This window comes from Gigantopelta aegis, chromosome 2 (assembly GCF_016097555.1).
Source record: "Gigantopelta aegis isolate Gae_Host chromosome 2, Gae_host_genome, whole genome shotgun sequence".
Taxonomy (NCBI): domain Eukaryota; kingdom Metazoa; phylum Mollusca; class Gastropoda; order Neomphalida; family Peltospiridae; genus Gigantopelta; species Gigantopelta aegis.
In genome coordinates this window covers 47,808,341-47,832,883 of record NC_054700.1, presented here as the reverse complement: position 1 = coordinate 47,832,883, position 24,543 = coordinate 47,808,341, and the positions used below count along the sequence as shown (strand labels likewise).

The window sequence follows — 24,543 nt, the reverse complement described above, 5'->3', positions numbered from 1 at the left end:
CGACTGATGTATCCATGTGTGGCACGTGCGTGTCGAGCAGTCCTAAGTTCAGCCAGCGAACGTTTCGCTAACGTTCGTGAAGTATTTGATTGGTTCCCGATGCGGCCATTTGGTTTAACGTGAAGCGCATAAGGTTGGACTATACCAATTCAAATCCCATAGGCGACCATGTTAACGTTTGTGTTTAAAAACACTATATGCAATATATCAACCAAACTGTGACCCATAAATATCAGTACTACAACCCCTACCTCAAAGTATTAACTGCAGAAAATGGTACCTTTCATGGCTCATTTTCGGTATAACCAGATGTTTCTGCAACACCCCTAGTTTCGCACAAAATTTTAGTACTTTTTTTTACAGGTACCCCATACATGTTCCAAGCACAAGGCTACTTGACACGGTGGTACTACATCAAATAAAATTGCATACATTTTTAGCCCAGATGAAACTAATTTTTTTTACAACCAACACACTGACATTTATAACCAATCACAGGACTTGTGGTGTTAACTTCTCTATCAAAAGTTTGGTACACCTCGAACTTCGACCCAGCCGGAAATTAATTGGTATAGTGCAACTATAAGCCAGTCTAGCGGACGTTTTTTCTGCCCGGTCTGGCTGAACGCAGTCCAGATATTGTCACGTGACCATTATACATGAAATACTTTCACTTCTTGAAGATAAATCCATCCCATCGCTTTTCTAAAGTTCATATGGCATTGTATGCATACATATAGATATAATGAGCAGCTTTGTGTTATAAACATTTGAGATTTGTATCTTTATTAAATATCGAGTACCAAAAGCGTAACGAGACAGGGTGAGGAGAGTGTGTGTGTGTGTGGGGGGGGGGGGGGGTAATTGCCCCCAAGACTGGAACAAATTCTCAAATTCGGGCGAAAAAAGATTTGAAATATTCCGGAAAAATCATTCTATTTGAAATCTGCTCTAATAGTTATTGATTAGTGGAGCTGATTTTAATCAGACTAGGGCAAAATTATTACAATATTACTTATAATCCATGCAAAAAAAATGCGTTGTGGTTCGTTTGCAACCCTATTATATATAGCTGTTTGGCAGTAATGCTAATATGAATAAATTGTGTTATTCATGTTCGGGCATTTTCGTTGAATTCGGTGTAGGCATAGGCGTAGGGGCTCCCATTTTTGTAGGTGTGTGGGGGGGGGGGGGGGGGGGGGGGGCAGGCTGAATTTTGCCCATATTAAATGAAAATGCCCGAATCTAAATAACATTTATTTATAATAGCATTACTGCCAAATCGTTATGTATGGCTGCACACGAATCACTGCGCATTTTTACATGGATTACAACTAATATTGTGGGTAGAATAATGGCAATACATGGTGAAAACGTGTCAGGCTACCTCATTTTGCCCGAATAGCTCTATCGTTTTGGACCGAATTTGAGGATTTTCTCAAGCACTGGAAGGGCAGTTGCCCCACAAACCTCTGCGGATCCAGGACCGATATTGTCGATTGTTTATATATAGATATAGATGGATTGTTTTATCGGTATATGTGTATGTATTTATGTAAGTCATTCTCCACCATTGTTCCGCACTATTGTACATAATATTGTATTTCATTGTTATAATGCTGATAAGTTGGAAAACTTAACGCAATAAAGAACTTGAACTTGAAAAAAAAAGAAAAAAAAGGACATATTTTTAAGGGGGTCCGGGGAAATTTTAAAATTGGATGGCTTTAAACGGCTTTACTTGGCATCTGAATCGCAAAATTATCCATTTTTAAACAGTAATTTTGAAACTATTTTAAGCATTATTTTGCATAGTATTATAACCCAAGAATGTTGGGTTTTTTCGTTTTTTGTTTTTTCTTGGCATCTTGATAGCAAAATTCCTCATTTTTAGACAGTGATCACTTCCTCCTTTGGAGTTTTATAACCTAAACATTATTATTTAGAAGAGTTCAAACCCACTAGGCCTACTATTAGATCTCAATCACTAAATCGTGATTTTTAGTGTTGACCGGGGGCAGGAGAACGGGGAGGGGGGCCCGGGTAAAAGCCATAGAATCAACTTTGCTTCTTACATAAGTATGACTATCATATATTTCATTGTAATTTGACTTTGATAACCTTTTCAAAGAGCACTATTCTATGGACGGATCTTTCTAGATAAGGCAGATATAGCCTTAGAGAAAACCCAAAACCTCCAAACAAACGATACAAATAGGCACTTGTAATCACTTGTAATCACTTGTAAGCACAGCGAATGGGCTACCCCTCTCACACGCAGTGTCCATGTGGCCCTTAACTTCTTGCGACTAATATAGAATTATGCTACAACAACTGACAGGTCTTTGGCTTTACTCTGTACTGCAAATTTTGAAATGATTACATAGTCATCAGAAGGTGATAGCAACTGCAATTTTCGACATTGATGTCCGTGTGTGCATTGTCTTTAGAACTGGGGGACAGTAGGCCCGTAAAAACGGTATCTGAAGTTGGGTGCGGAGTACGATTTCTAGTGGAGGGCACAAGCCAGATTTTTAATATTTATTTATAGATTTAAAATAAATAAATAAATAAATAAAAATGTTCGTCCTCAACTGGCTCAAGTGGGAGAGGCTCAAACAAAAACAAAACTAAATAAATAAATAAATAAACCGTATTTTCGTCCTTAAGTTAGGAGCTGCAACACCCCCCCCCCCCCCCCCCCCCCCCCCCCCCCTCACACACACATACACACGAACCTCTCTCAGCCACTTAGTTCCTTCGAGCCTGCACAACGCCTCCTATACCGCCACGGCTTCCGACACCTATAACTATTATTAAATATGAGTGATTATTAGAACTTTTCCCACGCCCCCTCTGGTTCCGCACCTCAACGACGATGGGTTACGCATGAAATTCGATATATATTCATCTGTTCATTTCTTTCGTTTCATTTCTCCTTTATCGCTATTTTCTGTATCAGTGTCTGAAATCTCTGCAATTTGAGAATGAATAAGCTGAATAACTTGGCTAAATGACTTGAAGCGCTTTATCGGGAATATATTTTTCGCTTTAATTAAGCGAAATGGAAATTGATTTGGGTGGGCCAGGTTCCCGTATCTCCAACACCGTGTGAAATGAGATAGTATCTACTCTTGCGGTGTCTTGACGTGTCAAATATTTTGTTATGGGTCTCCTAAACCATGACGAGGGTATCTGGTAATCAGGATGCGTTCTCCCTAGGAAATGTTCGTGGGGACCTCCTCATTAAACTAGATAATGATTCCCAGTGACGGTTCTAGACGCGGGTTCTACAGTCCTACAACAGACTATGAATGAATGAATGAATGAATGAATGAATGATTAACGACACCTCAGCACGAAAAATACATCGGCTATTGGGTTCCTGCAGCAGAGGACCCCAAAAGTGAAGTGTACCGGGGCCGGTAAACATAACATATGTCACCATGGTGGAAATTAATCTCTGGAGTACAGAATTTATGAAAATACAAGATGACATTTTCTAAAGTTAGTGCGAACAAGATGGCGGCCATGTTTCAAAATGGCCGCCAGTTCATCAATAAAATTGTATATCTTTAGAACTACAAAACTTAGAAAGGTGATCTTGGTGTCAAACCTGATGTTTATGGAGTCAATAAGTTCAGCAAAACGGTTTGTTATATTGTCAGATAATTGGTTATCAAACAGTTAAAATGACTGACGAAAATGGCGGTGTTTTTGGCATGAAAATCTAATAATTTGTGTTAAAAAGACACCTTTTATATTAAATATTAAATTTTAATGGTTGATAAGTTTAGCTGACATGTTTTGAAGAATACTAAAACAAAATGTAACCTAAAATTGTAATTATTCGTCTAAAAAGATAATCAAGATGAGGTATATATGCTATACCATTGATCAACTGATTGCTCATTGAGTAAGCATTGTTGTCATTATAGAGCTATTAGCACTCATAAGTGACCACAACTACAATACCAAACCATGAATTAATAATGAATGGATGGATGGATGGATGGAAGAATGAATGAATGAATGTTAACAAACCCATAACACGAATTGAGTACACAGTGCTATGCATACTACCGTCCTCATATCCACATACTAGTTATCATCTGGTACACTGGCGGCTTCATCTCACTATCATCTTCACACACAACATAATGATCCGGTTCATTTATTGCCTGATGTTGTGCATGGTTATCCATTGTCAAAGTATGATTACTTTGATGCACAAGAAATGGGCAGTCACTTTCGTTTCAGGTTGTTCAGCAATTCTAGGTAACATCAAACCTGGTTCATTTTTCTTTTTAAAGCCACTCTTGGCAGCATTTCCAAACTCACGTGTGGGTATAGTGACGTTTCACGGTGTCATCAGTCGGTAGAGGCCTCATTGCTATGTAGATTAAAGCCGTCTTCATTTTGGGTAGCTTATTTGGTGTATTCCATCGTGACTTATGGGACATTTGATCAATAATTCCTAAACTGTAGGAGAAACATTTAATTAACAAATAATGGTGTGGTCTATCACATATTAAATAAGCACTGATATTATTGTAGTACGAGTATATTTAGAGTAAAGAAAATACTTGTATATCTCCTAACATGCAGTGAAACAACATATTCCAGTCATACCTGGTATAAACCAGCATATGCTACGTATGACCAGCTAAAGCGTATACAGCACTGTAATACGATTTCCGTATCCTGCCTATAACTGGCTACAACACTGTGAGCTCTTTCTAGTTATGGGAGACACTACATAATAATGAAGAAAGTTAAACAGTTTTAGTCGTTCCCAACCTGGTTTTTGGGGCCATGTTCACTAACGCCCGACTGCGCATTGTTAAACAATTATATTCTTTGAGACATTGTCTATAAGAAGAGTGTCTTTGCAAAGAAATGGCCGCCAGCTGAAGACACATACACATGCAGACTGCACTGATACCAGTTGACATAGCGATAAAAAACCATGTCCATGAATGACGATTCCACCAAGTTTGATTTCGAGAAAACACTGGATGGGTACGGTTTACCAAATCTGATGAAACAGACTATTTGCATTAATTGATCCAAAATTGCTGGACATCCTGATGTGCACCAGGCGACCCTTTTTATATACACTTCAAAGTTCTAATGTCTTGACATCGGACAACCTTGCACAGCAGCATGCAGATGTATCCGAGGGATGCAGAAGATGATTTTGTTACACGTGTAGATCCACCAACACAAGTTATGTCAGTTGAGTTTAAGCATGTTTTGTTCACTGGAGCACATTGATTCAGCACATTGATTCAGGTGTCAAACAGTTGGTAATTTTAACATATAGTCTTAGAGAGGAAACCCGCTGCATTTTTCCATTAGTATCAAGGGATCTTTTATATGCACCATCCCACAGCCTTTGATATGCCAGTCGTGGTGCACTGGCTGGAACGAGAAATAGTCCAATGAGCCCACCGACGGGGATCGATCCCGCATCAGGTGAGCGCTTTGCCACTGGGCTACGCCCCACCCTGTAAGTTGTGAGTGAATCTGAGGTCAGTAGTATATACTATGTATTATGTACAACACATTATGGTCGATTTGGGAACAAACCTCAAGGTTTTTTGTGCTGGAGTTTTACTAAACTTTCATTCATTCATTCATTCATTCATTCATTCATTCATTTCTTTCATTTTGTTTTACACATTTTTTCATCTTTCATTCTTGCTTCCAACTTGTGCATCCTATCTTGCCTTTTCTTTCTTTCTTTCTGTTTCTTTCTTTCTTTTTTCTTACACTCACTAATTCATCCATTCGAATTTTACAGGCTTTAGTGGTTGTGTTTGTGGATGCCGATAGGTGTATAATTACAACAACGTTTTTTTTTATTTGGGAACCATTGATCAGTAGTATGGCGTATGTCGGTATCTTGATCTGTTATTTTATGCAATTATTTACAATTTGCAGTTATATTTTATTTTAATAAGTTAACACATGCTAACTCAACTTATCAACAATCTAAAACTAACATTTGACAAAAAAGTAGGTTTTTACAAGTCATGTTACAAATATTTTTAGATTTTCATACCATAATTACCGTCCGTTTAGTCAGCCATTAGTGAGCACAATATCTGATAGTTTTAGAAACAGTTTTAATGAACTCATTGAGCCCATAAACATCTGCTTTGACACCAAGATCGTATTTCCAAGTGCTGTAGTTCGGAGGATACACAGTTTTGATGATGAATTGGCGGCCATTTTGAAAAACGGCCGCCATCTTGTTCGCAACAACTTTAGAAAATGTCATCTCATATTTTCATGACCTCCACACCCTAGAGATTAATTTCAGCCACAGTGACAAATGTTAATTTTAACAGCCCAGCAAGCAATGTCACAGCGAGGGGAAGGGGGGGGGGGGGGGGGGGCATGGGGCGATGCCCCACCCCCATAAAACCTTTTTTTTTAAACTTAAATTTTATAAAATCATACATACATAGTGTGGGTTGCCCCCTCCAATACAAAATCATGGCTACTCCAGTGCCCCCTTCATCAGATAATTGTGGGTCCGCCCAGATTGTACAAACTGCATACTATTCTACAAAATATCACATCGACGTTGAGTGCAATTCTTCGAATATTCCCTACTCGTGTTACCTTTTTTTTAATGTGTACTATCTGGGTGATTGAATTTGATACGCTGGTATTTATAACTTTCATTAGCAGGCCAATGAGAACAAAATATCATGTGGAGTGGGGGGGGGGGGGGGGGGGGGGGGGGGGGGGGGGGGGGGGGGGGGGGGCGGCGGCACAAACTAGATTTTTATATTTATTTATATAGGAAAAAAACCCCACACAAAAAAACCCAAACAAACAATAAAACCCGTACATTTTGGTCCTCAAGTACGTAGTTTGATACATCGTAACCCCCATCAGGTTGTACTATACCAAATAAAATTCTTAGGTGACCATGTTAACACATACGAAATACATCGACCAATCTATGACCCATAAATATCAGTACTACAACTCTAACCTCTAAGTATTAACTGAAGAAAGTGAAACCTTTCAAAACTCATCTTCGATATAACCGGATGCTTTTACAACACCCCAAGTTTCGCACAAAACTGTAGCACTTTAGTTTTACATACTTGTTTCAAACACAAGGCTACTGGACATTGGAACAAGATGAAATAAAATTGCATATATATATATATATATATATATATACACATTTATTGCTCAGATGAAACTACGGTTTTTTGACAACAAATACAGACATACATAAATGACACGACTTGTGGTATTAACTGCTCTGACAAAAGTGGTGCACCTCGAACTTTGATCCAGCCGGATGTTATTTAGTTTAGTACTACCCGATGGAGCAGGCCTCAGATTACAGTTATCTTCCCATTTGGTTGTCAAGAAATCTGTCAACGCAAGTAGTCTGCTGTTTGACTTTGATTATTTCATGGCAGACAGCTATTAAGTGGCAACTATTTGACTGAAGTTGACAGGGGAGATCATGTAGTTTGTAAACATGTGAACTTGTTGACAATGAAGACTTGTTTGTGGTAATTCCGGCCCATGCAAAAGTAGTGCTTTTTGTGTAAAATGGGTGTACTCCGGCCAGGTTTAGAGAGTGCGTTTGTTTAAACCAATATCCTGGGAGAAAGAGCTGGACAACAGGGGTTGTCCTTTTCAGTGTGTGTGTCCCCCAGGCAGGCAAAGGTACATACAAATATCCACAGGCCTGCTGATATTAATAAAAAATATATTAATAAAAATGTGATAGCCACTATAGAAACATATAACGAAATTAAGTGTGGTCTGTGGCAAGTACGTATGTTGTGAAGCTCCAAACGCCGGAAGCGACAAATGGGGTGACTCCTAAAATGAGAAAGCCATTACCTACTTGATAAATGATAGTCATGTTAACCAATGATCTACATTTGGTGGTGTTATCTTTGTAATAGAAGTGTGTCCAAATAAACCAGCTGCATTTTTTTTTTTTTTTTTAAAGTCAACAATAACAACGAAACACACATATGCTAGTTTTGATTATACATAAATAGTCTTTGGTTTATTGTAAAAACACAACGAAATCGAAATGAGATAGAAGCACCCCCCCCCCCCCCCCCAAAAAAAAAAAAAAAAAACCCCACATGAAACAAGACAAAAATAAGTTAAAACATTTGGAGCTATAAATAACTTTCACAATTCAATCGATATTTTTTCGCACTCGAGCGTGGGCTCTGTTTCTTTTTTGGGCCAACAACAATTCTGGTGGATGTATATCCGCAGTCGATAGATAGCGTACATGAGACAATGAATTAATGGCACGACTATGAGGGTTATGGAAAGTAGATACGCCGTGGCCATACGTGGGTTCTCGGAGTAGTCCAGGACGTTATATATGAAGGGTTCGTTGACGGTGTTCGTGCCTCCAGCCGCCCAGTACACCACAGTGAAGAGGCTGTACGTGCTCGAGAAGATAGCGGCCAAATAGAAATGATGAATTCTGATTGGACAGCGAGTGATGGTGAAGTCGAGGATCACCAGAACTAGGCTGATCCCGTGAACGTTCATCGTTACGAAGCTGACACTTTCACCTAAAAAAAATGTATAAAAATGTTTTTTGTTGTTCATTAATAATCATTACTTCAGTAAGTGTTGTGGAAAGGAGAGACAGACAGACAGACAGAGACAGTCAGAGACAGAGAGACCGAGACAGAGAGAGACAAACAGAAAGAGATAATGCTATATCAGCTACTCCTACTCACCCCCCCCCCCCCCCCCAAAAAAAACCCAAACAGACAGGATATACAATACGATGGTTTTTACTTGTGTGAGCGAGAAATCCACCTAGAGCGATCGATCCTACGACCTATCACACCTTATGAGAGCGTTCTACCTCTGCGGGGGCGGGATTTAGCTCAGACTGTTGAACGCCTCGCCTGAGATGCTTGCGCCGCAGGATCAAATTACCTCGGTGGATCCTTTCAACTGATTGGATTTTGTCTCGTTTCAACCAGTGCACCACAATTGGTCAAAGGCCGTCGTATTTGCTTTTCTGTTTGTGGGGAAGTGCATAAAAAAGATCCCGTGCTGCTAATGGAAAAATGTAGCGGGTTTCCTCTGATGAGTCATAATTACCAAATATTTGACATCCAATAGTCAATGATTAATGAATTAATCAATACCTCGGGTACTAAAATAGCATGGCCACTGCGTCGCTGTAGACGGTATCGCATTCAAACTGTGGAGGGTTCCAATGTACCAAATCAATTCCTATTGCCGATAAGGTTAACGTTTACTAATAAAACTGATATAAGCATCGTATTAACACACCCAGGCAGTATACCATTAAAAAGTGTGGCACCTCACATTCACTCTACCTGTATTAACATGGGGGAGAGTGTCACATATCATTTAAGAGTTAATGTTTTTATCAGCAACTCTAATTTTTGCTGAAAATCGCAGTTCCATTTTTAGGGGTATCCTGCATTAGTTTCAACCTCTGAGGTATTCTGCATAACAACTGTATAACAAATAAAAGTGTATTTATTTATGGGCAATGGATAACAGTATAACTAATCAATGTCATATATTACTTCCAATCACACCCGCGGCTGTTTTTACTCATCGAACTTTGATACCAGGGCCGGGTTCAGCCAGAGTTAACGATCACTCGACTGGCATTTTGTTAATCAAATTTCTCGCAAACGTTAGCGGTGCTCTGCTATCACTGAACGTACCCCCACCCCCAATACACACACCACGATATAATAGCCCAGTAGAGGAATAAACTTACTAGAACGACACCTGTGGTGTAGTGATTAATTTGTCGGTCTAAGTTCGTTTTGTTTAACGACACCACCAGAGCACACTGATTTATTAATCATCGGCTACTGGATGTCTGGATATCAAACATTTGTTAATTCTGTCATAATAATAGCCTTAGAGAGGAAACCCTCTACATTTTTTCATTAGTAGCAAGGGATCTTTTTTCTGCACCATCCCACAGACAAGATAGCACATACCTCGACATTTATATACAAGTCGTGGTGTACTGGTTATAACGAGAAATAGCCGAATGGGCCCCGCTGACGGGGATCGATCCTAGACCGACTGCGATCAGGCGGGAGGTTTTCTATTGGGCTACTTTCCATCCCTTCGCCGATCTAAAGGCTGGTGGGTACTAATGCGCATCCTAGTGACGGCTTCAATCCAAAGCGAGTTTTCATTCATTGGGGTACAATACGGCCACTATACCGACGTCTGCCTCACTTGAAATCAGCGCTACTGCTCTACCAGTAGGTCTAACCAGTGGCGGATCCAGAAAATTCATTCGGGGAGGGGGTGGCAATGACATGAGGCGGAATGCCAATGGAACTTTGGGGGAGGTTTGGAGGGGATCGTAAAAAAATTAAAATTAATATATAATAAAATTACAACTGTCGCAAAATTTGAAAAAATAATTGGTATACTTTCTTTTGATCGTCAGTTTATATATCACATTCATTTCATTTCAACGTATGTTCGTGCTTTTATCCAATTAAGGTTCACACACCTCGGCTATCTGGGCTGTCTGGGCTGTCTGTCCAGGACAGCGAGTTAGTCGTTAGTGGTTAGTGAGAAAATTTAAGAGAGTGTAGTGGTCTTACACCTAACCATTGGAGTCGTTAAAACCCGCTCTGGGTTTGGAGTCGAGACAGGGCTACGAACCCTGTGCCTACCAAATGGCTTAACCACGACACCACTGAGGCCGGTTGTATACCACACACCATTATAACGACCTTACAGAACAGCAAGTACAACTACGACGTACCGTTGTACACGACGGTCCAGAACATGGCGGTGGCGATGAAGGTGCCGTTGCCGGAGAGGTTGTGGAGAACCCACTGTACCTTCAGGGAGCTCGAGAACCAGGCACTCTGCAGGCACTCTGAAAGAACAACCACATCCAGTCAGCATCGTAATATCACCTAGGGTTGAACAACATGGATACTGTAGTCTGAGGAACCAAACCATGGGCGTCGATCGATGGAGGACGCGGCGGATGCGTCCCTCCCACCACTCCCAACATGGTTCAGCTTGGGGGACAGCATAGGAAACCCCCCACCCCCCTTTCATTTCAGAAGAAACAAATATTCGCTTGTTTAGAATTAGCAACAGACCAACAATAGATTTATATTTTTTTTTTTATGTTCAAATTATTTAAGCCTCACGCATGCACGCGCACACACACACACACACACACACACACACACACATATGGTTCTATGGATCCATCATATAATTGTGGACATTACTTTGGAAGCACTCATTATTATTTCTGTAAATGTAATTTTTATAACCAGCAAAAATTTAACATCTCTAAATAGTTTTGAACCAATTAATCTTCAATTCATATTATTATTAAACGGTCGCGACTCGTTAAATGATGAATGCCAATAAACAATTATTTCAGCATGTTCACAAATACATTAAACAGACACAACGATTTGACTAAGAAAAGTCTTTCTCATAAAAACAAGGAAACCTGCAGTCATAATGAAATTATACTATCATTTTCGGTTTATACTTTCAGTATAAACCATTTTTGGGTACGATCTTTTCAATGGTTATGATTATTTTATTGTAAGATCAAAAAAATAAAAAATGTAGGTTTTTCACGTTTTCACAAAATGCTTGTTTTTCATTAACTGGAAGGGAGAAAAACAATCCTCCATTATGTATCCATGTGGGACAAGGCTATTCCACCCTCGGGTACATAATATGATGTCAGGGACTCGGCAAGCCTCAAGTTATGTACGTACAACAAATTAAGTACCCTCGGGTGGAATAGCCCTGTCCCACATGGACACATATGAAGGATTCTTTTAATCTCGTGGTGCGGAATCATTTATTTGTTGTTACTTTTACTATTGTTATTACTTACCAGTTGGGCTGTCTGAGAAGATAAAATGTTAATAATTAATATTGTTAAACCATCGATTACTTCTATATATTTTTTTTCCTGTTCTTTCAGTTTATTCAATCATTTTTCCCAAATGTTTACTTTTATTGATTTATTTATTTATTTATTGAAAAGTGGAGTCGCCATTGTTGTACCAATATATAGCATGCATATTATGCAGCTCAAGTCTGCTGTGAACGTGCACGTCTGATACGAAGCAGAACGGAACGGTGCACGTAGGTCGACTTCGATCTGTTATTTATGTAGATACCATCAATGGAATGGAAAAAAACTAAGGGTGCGGTTGTGTACTAAAACCCAGCACGTTTCAAACATTTTTGCTGTGAACTTATACGTACTCGGGGACGTATAGTAGCCCGCTGATAAAGCGCTCGTCTTACGCGCGGTCAGTCTAGGATCGATCCCCGTCGGTGGGCCCATTGGACTATTTCTCGTTCCAGCCAGTGCACCACGACTAGTATATCAAATGCCGTGGTATGTGCTAGCCTGTCTGTGGTATATTGCATATAAAAGATCCCTTACTACTAACTGAAAAATGTAGCGGGTTTCCTCTCTAAGACTATATGTCAAATCACCAAATGTTTAACATCCAAAAGCCGATGATTAATACATCAATGTGTTCTATTAGTGTCGTTAAACAAAACTAACAAACTTTAATTTCAGATTACCAAATGTTTGACACCCACTAGTCTGTGTGTATTTCGTGATGGGGGTTTCATTAAGCATTCATTCAGTCATTCATTCTTTTTACATGCTAAGGGGAGCTAAATTACTCGCCTTGAACTACTACATAAGGATGAAATACTAGCTGATGCTCAAAATGGTACATGCCAATTCATCGGTTCCCTTTTGACGTAAACGGAATATATACGTGGGGTTTGACCCCCCCCCCCCCCCCCCCCCCCACCTCCAATAGCGGTCAGCGGACGAACATTAAACAGGTGTACCTATCTCACCTGTCAAACACGACACCTCGTCTTAATCAAACGTGTTGCCGTTTAACCCTCTCTCTCGGCCTGCCTGTCTGTCTGGCTGTCTCTGTCTGTCTCCCTCTGTCTGTCTCTGTCTGTCTGTCTGTCTGTCTGTCTCTCTCTCTCTCTCTCTCTCTCACACACACACACACACACACACACACACACACACACACGTTGGCGTGATCGCCTGGTAATAATAACGCGTGCCACGTGGTGTTAATAATAGCTCAGAGCGCTACTACACGTGTTTGAGGAAATTCCCAACAATCGGGGATGATTTATTGGTGGTCGGATGGAAGTAATGGAGACTTAATGATGCTAGTGTGGCCTTTGGCGCGGTCTGTGGTCTTCTCTTACAGACACTTAACGTGGTACATCACTGTCAGTGCTGGTCAGAGTAGGCCTACTCTGCCGTTCGATAGCTTGTCGGACATTTGGACGGTTATAATTACTCTCTCAGTTTAACGACACCACTAGAGCAAACTGAGTTATTAATCACCGGCTATTGAATGTCAAACGCTTGGTAATTCAGACATTATATTCTTAGAGGAAACACGCTACATTTTTCCATTTGTAGAGATTGGGATCTCTTATATGTACCACGACACAGGCAGGATAACACATACCACAGCCTTTGATATACTGCCTGAAACGAGAAATAGTGGGCCCACTGGCGAGGATCGATCCCAGACACACCGCGCATTAGGCGAGCGCTTTGCCACTGGGCTACGTCCCTCCCCCATCTCTCAATCAGTTAAATCTAAAATAAAAATGAAAAAAAATGAAGAAAAAAACCCACCACAACCCTCTACCTAATTAAAAACAAAACCATCAGATAAGAACCCGGTTGCCAAAACACTTAACGCATTTATTACGGTTACTGGTCATGGCAGTTTGTACTTGGCGGACGAGCAAAGGAATTTGGGGCACGTAATTAAGCATAGATAATTAGATTTAGATGTAACAAAAAGTCCACCTTGTCTCACTTAAACGCCTGGTCGGGTTTAGAACTGATGGACGAGACTGTAGACCGTGTAAGTAGTTCATAATTAGTCGAGACACGCGTACACTACGAGATGAAATACGGTAGTTATATTTTAACTGTAGGTACACCGGTTCTCGTTAACCAAACGTCGGACTCCGTTAATCCAGTCCCAAGTTCAGCCAGCCGTTCGCTAACGTTTGCGAACTATTTTGACTGCTTCCCGAAGTGGTCATTGGTTTACTGTGTAGCGTAAAAAAAATAAAACAATTTGCGACCGTGGGCCTAATTCACTAAACTCTCGTAACTTTGCGATCTCGCCGTGCAATGATAAAATACTTGCCAAGAGAATACTTTGTTGTTTAGCAGAGCCTAAGAGAGCTTTGTGAATTAGGCCTATGTTCCCTAAGTTCAGCCAGCGAACGTTTCGCTAACGTTCGCGAACTATTTGACTGGTTCCCGACGTGGCCATTCGGTTTAACGTAAAACGCATAAAGCAGTTTAGCGGACGTTAGCGACAAGCGGTTGACTGAACTTACACCTGTACCAACGTGTCACGTGGGCACACATTTCCCTCTACGTCACCACAAAAAAAGCAGACCGCAGGTTCGTTTCGCATAGAGGCGTCGGATTTCTCCGTGACACGGAGAATGGGTCCACCGAGGGGATTCGATCCTTAAACCAAAGCACCTCAAGAGAAAGAAAGAAATGTTTTATTTAACGACGCACTCAACACTAAATTTTTATTTACGGTTTTATGGCGTCAGACATATGGTTAAGGACCACACATATATTGAGAGAGGAAACCCGCTGTCGCTATTTCTTGGGCTACTTTTTTCAGTTAGCAGCAAGGGGTCTTTTATGTGCACCATCCCGCAGACAGGATAGTACATACCACGACCGTTGATATACCAGTCGTGGTGCACTGGCTGGGACGATAAATAGTCCAATGGGCCCACCGACGGGGATCGATCCCAGACCGACCGCGCATCGAGCGAGCGCTTTACCACTGGGTTACGTCCCGCCCCCACCTCGAGAGAGTTTGTAGTACCGTTTCCCTCCACACACACACACACACACACACACACACAACTCGTGTCCGACGCAGTCACATTATGGACTGCTCGATCGCATCTCGTTTCAAGTAGATTGTCTTGCACGGAGTGTCTCCTACAAATCATCCTGGGGCGGTGTGTATTATGACAGGTGGGTAGTAGCTAGCAATATGCCAGCCATCACCATACCTCGGCCCACAGCTACTCGCAACATTTGACTAAAGATATACCTTCATTCAGTAGCAGGCTCATGCGCCGCCCTCCACTGTATACACCTGTTAATGGAAGGGGCGGGACGTAACCCAGTGGTAAAGCGTTCGCTTGTTGCGCGATCTGTCTGGGATCGATCTCCGTCGGTAGGACCACTGGGCTATTTCTCGTTCCAGCCAATGCACCACGACTGGTATATCAAAGGCTATGGTATCTGCAATCCTGTATATGGGATGGTGCCTATAAAAGGTCCCTTGCTACTAATGGAAAAAATATAGATGGTTTCCTCTCTAAGACTATATGTCAGAATAACCAAATGTTTGACATCCAATAGCCGATGATTAATAAATCAATGTGCTCTAGTGGTGTCGTTATACAAAACAAACTTTAACCATTTAACGATAAATATACCCACTCGCACCTGCCATGCTGTCGAGCGGGATGTTTCGACTGGTCATAGAATCGATCTTCGTTAGTGGATAGTTGAATGCAATCGGTTGTCACATCTAACATGCTGGATGGATAAGCACGTGCTATTTTTTTCTTTTCAGGGCTATCTCAGTGGTAAAGCGCAATCTGGTTCATTATAGAACGTGGTATGTACTGTCCTGTCCATGAGTAAAGTACATATAAAATCTCTGTGTCTGTCTGTCTGTCTGTCTGTCTGTCTCTCTCTCTCTCTCTCTCTATCTCTCTCTCTCTCTCTCTCTCTCTCTCTCTCTCTCTCTCTCTCTCTCTCTTTCTCTTTCTCTCTCCCTCCCTCCCTCCCTCTCCCTTTTTGTATCACTGGATGTCTTCTGGTAGGCAATAAACAACCCGAAAATTATATACACAGGTTATTTATTGTGTGTTTTGTACCAACCTCACACGTGATATAGCAGTAACAATTAAAAAATTGGGTGATGCATTTTTAAAGGAGTTCAGTATATTATGGAACAAAATAAAGTTTGACCTAATACAAACTCTAGGAAGATAAGAAACTTATTTGTTATACAACCATGTATATTTTAATTAAGCAGGAAAAAATTTGATTTAATATGCAATTTCAGTCATTATAATAATTAATTTATAATCTCTCTCTCTCTCTCTCTCTCTCTCTCTCTCTCTCTCTCTCTCTCTCTCTCTCTCTCTCTCTCTCTCTCTCTCTCTCTCTCTCTCTCTCTCTCTCTCTCTCTCTCGGGTATGCATATATTGTTTTAGACGATACTGTAAAGGAATGGCTTAATTTCCATTTTCTCCAACAGTGTAGGCTACTTAATTTAAAAAAAAGCCATGAACCCACCGAGTTTCTTGCGACGACGGCCGTACAGCCAGTATGTCCACGTGTTGGCGGCGGCGACGATGAAGTTGGTGGTGAAGATGTAGTAGACCCAGTAGGTCATCCAGATGAAAATCTTCTCCCCGTGGCCGCCGTCGAGTCCGGAGTAGAAGACGATGGCAATGGCGTAGAGAGCGAACATACTCCTCAGAATAGCGTAGGGTAGTGGCAGATCACTCCACTGTAATATAAAAATAATTTAAAAAATTTAAACATAAAAAATTCATTAAAGGTCCGGTCACACCACAACCGCGCGGATACCATGCCAAAAACAGCATTCCAATAATCAGTCGACGAGCGATTTTAGCGGAAATTGTAACGTTTTCCCGCACAAAGTTTTCTGCGCGGTTTTGGTATGAACGGTTAGGTACAATGACATAGAGAGAGATTTTCTTAAAGCGGCAACCGACACGTTCTGCTGTTTTTGTGTGAACGGCCCTTAAAGGTTGTTTTGATTAACGACACCACCAGAGCACATTGATTTATTAATCATCAGCTATTTCATAAGACACATATAGGCTACACACACACACGTTAATTGCTCAAAACAAATTTACTCAGGATATAAATGCCATATTTGAACACCTAAAATTGTCAGTTTTCATGCGGAGCATGTACCAGAACACACACACACACACACACACACACACACACACACACACACACACACACACCACCTTAATAGGCTATTCGACTCTAAAATTAACATCCTTTGAGCATAGGCGTACGAACTCTCATTTTTGTGGGGCTGGTTTTTGCCCGAATTAAACGAAAATGCCCGAATCTGGATAAAAACATTTACTCATATTAGCATTACTACCAAGCATCTACATAGGCTTGGAAACGAATCACTACGCATTTTTACATGGATTACAATTAATTTTGATGGAAATACATGGTAAAAAGGTCTCATGTTAGCACATTTTCCCCGATTATTTTTATAATTTTTGCCGGAATTTGAATTTTTGCTACAGAACTAGGGGGTCACTTGTTTCCCCCCCCCACCCCCCCCCCACCCTCCGCCCCCGTCTCGCACGCTTATGCCTTTTAGTCATCGCACTACCCCCCCCCCCCCCCCCCCCCTCCCACCCACACACACACACACACCTGTCTGATACACTCCACGGGCCCTGTATTACGAAAGCGCTTTACCACTGACCCATATCATATATATAAAGGGCGGGACTGATGCGTAGTCGTTCTGGGATCGATCCCCGCCGGTGGGACCATTGGGTTATTTCTCGTTCCAGCCAGTGCACCACGACTGGTATATCAAAGGCTATGGTATGTGCAATCCTGTATGTGGGATGGTGCATATAAAAGGTCCCTTGCTACTAATGGAAAAAATATAGATGGTTTCCTCTCTAAGACTATATGTCAGAATAACCAAATGTTTGACATCCAATAGCCGATGATTAATAAATCAATGTGCTCTAGTGGTGTCATTATACAAAACAAACTTTAACTATTTAACGATAAATATACCCACTCGCACCTGTCTGTGGGATGGTGCATATAAAAGATCCCTTGCTACTAACTGAAATTTTTAAAAATGATTATTACACCAATAGTGCTCTTGTAGTGTCGTTAAACAAAACAAACAAACTAACTCTCCCCAATGTGAATACCTCCGCCATGACTACACCAAAGATTTGGGATATTTCCTCTAGCTACTGCTGGTATAACCACTTTATAATACAATTACAAACGAATTGTTTTAAAATAATTCTTGTATGACTGGTGTTTAGAGGATAACATTTCATTTCATTTCAAGTTATTCTTCGTGCTTTTGTCCAATTAAGGTTCAAGCACGCTGTCTTGGGCACACACCTCAGCTGCCTGGGCTGTCTGTCCAGGACAGTGGGTTAGTTGTTAGTGGTTAATGAGAGAGAAGAGGGTGTAGTGGTCTTGCACCTACCCATTGAGTCGTTAAAACTCGCTCTGGGTGGGAGCCGGTACCGGAATGCGAACCTTGTACCTACCAGCCTTAAGTCCGATGGCTTAACCACGACACCACCTAGGCCGGTAGAGAATAACCATTGCAGTTCAACGTTTTCTTCTGCCGAACATTCCTCCACTTTACGATCTGCTCTCATCGGGCTATCTAGATAACAGTTATTTACATCATACCACAGACATGAAACCATCAACAGCTTGGAAACACGTGCGAATTAGTCCGGCAAATCACCTCAACAATTCACGTGTACATATAGGTTAATGAATCTCACAAGAAACTGTTACTAGATATCGTTCATGACTTTCAGCGATATTGTTCATACACCGCTTTAAGAATCACACCGCATGTGTTCTTACATTGCAAACATTAACCTATGGAGCAATTAAACCGGATGGATGGATGAATGGATGGATGGATGGATAAAATATTAACGTGTCTATATCTAATTAAGGTTTAAGCACTCAAACCGGAACCACATTTGAATGTTTAACTTTCTATCTATGTGACGTAATCACCTAGAGTTTGAAATATGAACGGTCTTTACTTAAGGGGTTCGAATGGGAAGCATCTCTCATTAAACCTCTGTATACAGGCAACACGTTACATGATATGCCATTCGATTCAAGGTATGGTGCCTATAAAAAAAATCCCTCACTACTAAGGCTACCAGGACAGCGTGCTTGAACCTTAATTGGATATAAGCACGAAAATAAATTGAAATGATTGAAAGAAAATGTTAACAATGTCGGCAATGGGAATTGGTTTCGTGTAAGTGGACCTAAATATCGCATGTGTTAAAAAATATCCCCCACATAACAAACATTCATTTCCTAGCTATAAAAATTTCACGACGCTCCATTGAAAGCATTTTATGGGTGGAGATACTAGTATACACTAGAATGCACAGAGGTGTCACGTGACGTATTGCAGACGTCATTAGGTACACATGTACAGTGATGATAAAGAGATAAACCAAAGCCGGTATAAATCAATCCTAAAGTGAAACATGCCGCTTCGGCAGATTAAAATAACATTTAACAAGGAAGTCACAAAAGAGATACATGACACCCTATCAACCAGACATATACGTGTCGCCAAACACAAAGATGTTGTAAATTCTAATGTCGCAATTTGCGTCCGCCTCGTTTTTAAAACGGCTTGCGGGCGATCCAACAACATAAGAAATTGGTGTCACTGTCAAAGCCGTTTACTTCAAATAAATTGCAAATACAAATTGACAAGATGAAAACATATATGTCTTTTTTTAAATATAAGTTACTGAATGCACTAATTGTTGTGGCGTTGTGACACTGTGAATGTAGTGCGTCGGGGCGTGACGCCTCACATAGAGTTGGTATTTAAATAAAACGGTGTTTCAATACTTCGGGTTTGCGTCATTCGGTGTCAGGGCATTCAACAAGTCGAGTGGAAATATAATAGAATGTAATGGAATGTGGATCTATTACGTGGCTAGTATCTTCTACAGCTAGATAGTGGGAGTAGGGTTTTTACCAGTCATTCTGTCAGTCATCAGTCTTAAAGTTGAAATCTCGAGAATACTTCACCGGACTTACGGTTAGTAGGTACTGGGTTCGCATCCCGGTAACGGCTCCCACCCAGACCCAATATGTATAGTAGGCGTAAGGTCACTACACTGACTTTTCTCTCACTAACGACTAACCCACAGTCCTGAACCGAGATGACCGAGGTGTGCGCCCAGGACAGCGTGCTTGAACCTTAATTGTATATAAGCACGAAATTAAGTAGGCCTATAAACAAACAACAAATGAGAATACTTTCATTATGCGTCTATATTAACTGTCTTCCATTAGCATGCAGTTCTTATAGGCCTATATATTCTTCAGATGCTTTTCCTTCTTTATTATTATTTTTTTCTATTTATTTTATTTAGTGTTTTGTTGTTGTTTAACGACATCACTGGAGCAAATTGATTAATCATTTCACTGGCTATTGGATGTCAAACATTTGGTAATTCTGACTCGTAGTCATCACAGGAAACCCGCTAAATTTTTTGTAATGTAGTAAGGAATCTTTTATATGCACTTTCCCACAGACAGGAAAGCACATACCACGGCCTTTGTCCAGTTGTGGTGCACTGGTTGGAACAAGAAAATATTATAGATGCAATCATTTAATACAAGTTACATAAAAATATATTATCTCGCTCTGAACAGTCAATTTACGAAACGTTATTTTTCTTAAAAAGTAGCAGACCCTAGATTTAACCTATAAAAACAGACATACGTTTTATTAATCTACAATTTCTCGCTCCAGCCAGTGCACCACGACTGGTACATCAAAGGCTGTGGTACGTGCTATCCTGCCTATGGGATGGTGCATATAAAAGATCCCTTGCTGCTGATCGAAAAGAGTAGCCCATGAAGTGGCGACAGCGGGTTTCCTCCCTCAATATCTGCGTGGTCCTTTACCATAAACCGTAAATAAAATGTGTTGAGTGCGTCGTTAAATAAACCATTTCATTTCATATTAATCTACAAACCCATAACACACATTTGGATAAAGTTACAACAAAGTGAAACGAGTCTGTGACGTTGACACGGGGAAATACCTTCTGAAAATAGACTAGAATTCGTTTCCACGACTGTTACTTCTCAGAGGTATGTGCGTTTTTAGAATTATACAAAATGTTTTGGATGTACGGAAATTGACAATACATTGTCAAAAATGGCTCTAGTTGAAAGTAGTTTTTAAAAACTAGGGTTTGTCACTTTAAATTAAAAACCATAGCGGCTGTTTTAGGCCACAAAGCACAATAATTTAAGTTATATGTTTTTATATAGCACTGGTGGCTGTTCATTTTTGTTTTTTAATGCAATATATTCTGAAACGGACAACCCATGGTGTCCAGCTTTCTTCCATGATATTGTTTGAAACAAACACACCCATTAAACCTGCCCAGAGCACACCCATTTTCACATTAAATGTACTACTTTTGCATAATCTAATGAAAATTAGCTCCACTATCACATGTGGTAGTGGAGCTAATTTTAATCAGATTGTACTTTTGCATGGGCTGGAACTACCACAAAGAAATCTCCAATGTTAACAAGTTACACATGTTTACAAAGTACATGCTCCCTTCTACAAACTTCAGTCTAATAATTGCCACTACAAAGTTGTCTGCCATGAAATAATTACAAACAGCAGACTACTTGTGAGGACAGTTTTCCGAATGGGAAGATAATTGTGATCTGTGGCCATCAAGGCAGTTGACCATGTACGCTAAAAGCGAAACTCTGAACGACAAAACCGTAATACATGATCAGGGCCGTATCTCTGCACAATGCAGCGTCGAATGGGCATTTGGTTTAAATACAGGTTTATTAATTCAGCAGCATGCTACTATGTTTAGTTCATGTGGGAGTTTAGTTCATGTGGGATTTTTTGTGTTTGTTTGGTGGGGGGGGGGGGGGGGGGGGGGGGGGGAATTGTTGTTTGGTGGTTGGTTTTTTTTTTTTTTTTGGGGGGGGGGCCTGTGGATTTTTTGGGGGAAGGAAGGAAATGTTTTATTTAACGATGCACTCAACACATTTTATTTACGATTATATGGCGTCAGACATATGGTTAAGGAACGCACATATATTGAGAGAGGAAACCCGCTGTCGCCACTTCATGGCTACTTTTTCGATTAGCAGCAAGGGATCTTTTATATGCACCATCACTCAGACAGGATAGCACATACCACGGCCTTTATTACACCAGTTGTGGAGCACTGGCTGGAATGAGAAATAGCCCAATGGGACCATCGACGGGGAGGGGGAGGGGTAGGGTGAGGGTTGAACGGTTTTTTCGGGGTTGTATATTTTGTTGTTGTTTTTTTGTGGGGTTGAAGGATATTTGTTTATTTGGATTTCTTTCGTTAGACAAAAAAATCCAGTACAATTTGTCGAATCATGATGACAATTGGACACTGGTATGCGACTGTAACTGAATGAGTATTGGGTATGTGGGGTCACACTCGGGTGTTGTATACTAGTAATACATGCGTGTGTAACTGAACGCTGTGCGATGAGGTAACGAGGGTGTCGCCGTCGTCACACACAGATGAACATCTCCGTCTACGTCGTCACGTCTTGAACCTGTCAAATGACTGTCACCCGGCCGAGCAGATACACGTCGCACGTACATGTAAATATACATGATTACATCAATACGTGGAGGCGGGACGTAGCCCAGTGGTAAAGCGCTCGCCTGATGCGCGGTCGGTCTAGGTTTGATTCCCGTCGGTGGCCCACTGGGCTATTTCTCGTTCCAGCCAGTGCACCACGACTGGTATATCAAAGGCCGTGGCATGTACTATCCTGTCTGTGGGATGGTGCATATAAAAGATCACGTGCTACTAATGAACAAAACTATTAGAATTACCAAATGTTTGACATCCAATAGCCGATGATTAATAAATCAATGTGCTTTAGTGGTGTCGTTAAACAAAATAAACTTTTAACTTTAACATGCATATAGTATATAGACGTTTTTCTAGTGTTATTTTTTATAATTTAAGCAATTAAGATATTAAATGAAAACAAGCAATACATGTCCACTACCGGGCCCAACAAATGTTCGTATTCCCTAAGGTCAAGGGCCATAACGCCGTTAGAGTCGTACTTGATTTGTAACTGCACATGATAAAGCTATACACAAATGTGCATCTCAATATCTTGAGGCATTGCGAAAAACGGAAAACTACATGTGGGACAGACACACAGAAAGACAGATAGATAGACATAAGAATGGAGACGAAACCGACAGTTCTCCCCGGTTGGACCGGTAGGGGTCTAAGTAATATCTAATTAAAGATAAAGATCGGTCTCTCTTTTATACAGTTTCATTTTGTCAATCAATGATCGCACATTTCATAAGGAGGGGTTTCAATGTCATATAGGGCTCATGAAAGATCCAGCGGCGGGGGGGGGGGGGGGGGGGGGGGGGGGTCAGTATACTAACAATGATGGGGCGTAGCCAGAGAGGAAAAAACGCCGAGGAAAACCCAAACCTGTAAAATAAATATCAATGTCAAGGAACAAATTAAATAAATTTGGGGAAATTCCAGACAAGGCAAGAGCCTCGACTGTCTCATGCTGGCTACGCCATTGAACATGCATTACCTACATGGAAATCTTCTACAGAAATATCAAGCTGACCAAGATGTTACGTTCTCCACTAACATCTGCTAAACACCAAGTTTTTCAGGACACTTCGAAATGTTGAAGTGGGGTCGTATCCCCATCACTCTTCCCCTGGATCCGCGCCTGTGTTGAGGTATTCTTTTCATTTGTTTGTCAAACCAGTGGTTAATGGTTCAAAACATGAAACCAAAGTAAAAATAGCTCGGCTTTTGATATGGTATCTCGTTTTGTAAAGGAGTGAATAGTGTTGTGATGACGGAAAATGAATACAGCCTTTTGACTCTAGATAACCTAGAAGTGTCATAAAAACAAGGATCAAGTTTTGAGGAATGCTTCGCGAATTCTGAACCTAGTTTTTTAAAGAAAAATAACAGCATTTGATAGCGGGCTAATACATATATAAAATTACATTCTAACACCGTCATAAATCTGCAGAGGAATTTATCAATATACCTTACAAAGATTACTAGTATCACACACAAAATTAACTTTAATATACGATCATGTGGCAGCAATATTGTAAAAATCTAGGGGTTTTTTTGTTTGTTTGTTTGTTTGTTTGTTTGTTGTTGTTGTTTGGGTTGTTATGGTGGGTTTTTTTTTTGGGGGGGGGGGGGGGGTTGGGGGGGTTGTTTGTTTTTTTAAAGCCAGTGAAATTGAATCGGAAGTTAAATCTTGGGTAACAATATTTTTAGAGTTTATTTGTTCTCATGTTACTTTTCTTTTAAACCATTATTAGCAGTGCCGTAGCTAGCGGCGGGGGGGGGGGGGGGGGGGGGGGGGGGAGGGGGGAGCATTTTTTTTATAGAAACTTAAGGAAAATTCTCTTCCTAACCGTTTAAGGAGTTTTAGACTATTAACTGCTCAATTGACCCCCAAACAAAAAATGTTAGCTACGGCTCTGATTAGTAGTCCTAGTT

The 24,543-nt window shown here is 40.7% G+C and overlaps 1 protein-coding gene across 1 annotated transcript in view; it reads right to left on the bottom strand.

Moving 5' to 3' along the window:
- Positions 1-7,665: 7,665 nt before the first annotated feature.
- The window catches only part of LOC121386520 (protein rolling stone-like), a 42,146-nt gene continuing 25,268 nt past the window's right edge, over positions 7,666-24,543 (bottom strand). The window contains exons 3-5 of the mRNA XM_041517457.1: positions 16,463-16,679; positions 10,808-10,924; positions 7,666-8,588 (exon numbers count right to left, since the gene is read on the bottom strand). Of these exons, the coding sequence (XP_041373391.1) occupies positions 8,191-8,588; positions 10,808-10,924; positions 16,463-16,679 (732 nt within the window). The 3' untranslated portion in view covers positions 7,666-8,190. The remainder of the gene's footprint in view (positions 8,589-10,807; positions 10,925-16,462; positions 16,680-24,543) is intronic.